At 41.4% G+C, this 1,092-nt stretch overlaps 1 protein-coding gene across 1 annotated transcript in view; it reads left to right on the plus strand.

Moving 5' to 3' along the window:
• LOC144497779 (zinc finger protein 644-like) overlaps positions 1 to 882 on the plus strand; it is a 126,170-nt gene extending 125,288 nt beyond the window's left edge. Inside the window, exon 5 of the mRNA XM_078219216.1 lies at positions 791 to 882. Coding sequence (XP_078075342.1) covers positions 791 to 882 — 92 coding nt within the window. The remainder of the gene's footprint in view (positions 1 to 790) is intronic.
• The last annotated feature ends 210 nt before the right edge of the window (positions 883 to 1,092 follow it).

Raw genomic sequence — 1,092 nt, forward strand, 5'->3', positions numbered from 1 at the left:
TCCTGCTGTAAGGAAACAAGTCCTTTAGTTACCTTTTAATACAACTAAAAATACTCGCAAAATAAACAGAAGATTAACAAAACGTAAGAGTTAATGTGCAGTGCCATAATAAATCCATTCACTAAGAGTGAATGAAGGAAAATACAAGGTTTATCAATGATCTCAATCTTGAGCAGCATATTGAAGCCACGTCACTGTATCCACTCACTGGATATTGAGCTTTGGCCAAAGCATGCTGAGAGGATTCTCTCGTGATAGACTTCCACCTCAGAATTGTTTGATGCCCACACTACCCCCCACCATCAGAAAGATCTTGAGAAAACTTTGACCACAATAGGTCTGGTCGTACCCCGGACATTCTCTCTTCTACTCTCTTCTGTCGGGAACAAGATACAAAAGTCTGAGGACACATAGCAACTGACTCAAGAACAGCTTCTTCCCTGCTGGCTTCAGACTTTTGGATGGACCTATCTCCCATTAAGTTGATCTTTCTCTACACCCTAGCTTTGTCTGTAACACTGCATTCTGCACTCCCTCTTTTTCTTCTCTATGAACGGTATGCTTTGTCTGTAAAGCACGCATGAATGATAAGGTAATGATTGATGGGGAATTCAAAATGCCAGCATCTGTTTACATGGCCGTCATGTCCTCCGATCTATTGTGGAAGACCATTGGGCCTTATATGCTGTGGAAGGCTGGACACAGTGACAGGAAGAGGTTCAGTATGTTGATGTGCAGCACAAGGTAACTTAAGCTCCCAAGCATGACATTTCTGGTGCCTGTTTTGCAGATCATCACCATCCTCCAACAGAACTGGATGAAGACAACCTAGATTCAAGAGCCCATTGCACAATTAATGACTCTGGACTCCGTGTACACTGAAAATGAAAAGGGACGGTTGAAGACGTAAAAGGGGACAGCATAATTTATTCAGTTCCAGTGCCGTTGAGCAAAATAGACAGAGTTTGCTTCGTATGAATTGATGACTTTACAAACTGATAATAGCAAACTACTTAAGGTAGACATTATGAACAGTCTTTTCAAACTATTGCACTTGTGCTGTCCATGGCGAATGTTTAAAAAAGATACTTA

Source organism: Mustelus asterias, chromosome 8, assembly GCF_964213995.1.
Source record: "Mustelus asterias chromosome 8, sMusAst1.hap1.1, whole genome shotgun sequence".
NCBI classification, from domain to species: Eukaryota; Metazoa; Chordata; class Chondrichthyes; order Carcharhiniformes; family Triakidae; genus Mustelus; species Mustelus asterias.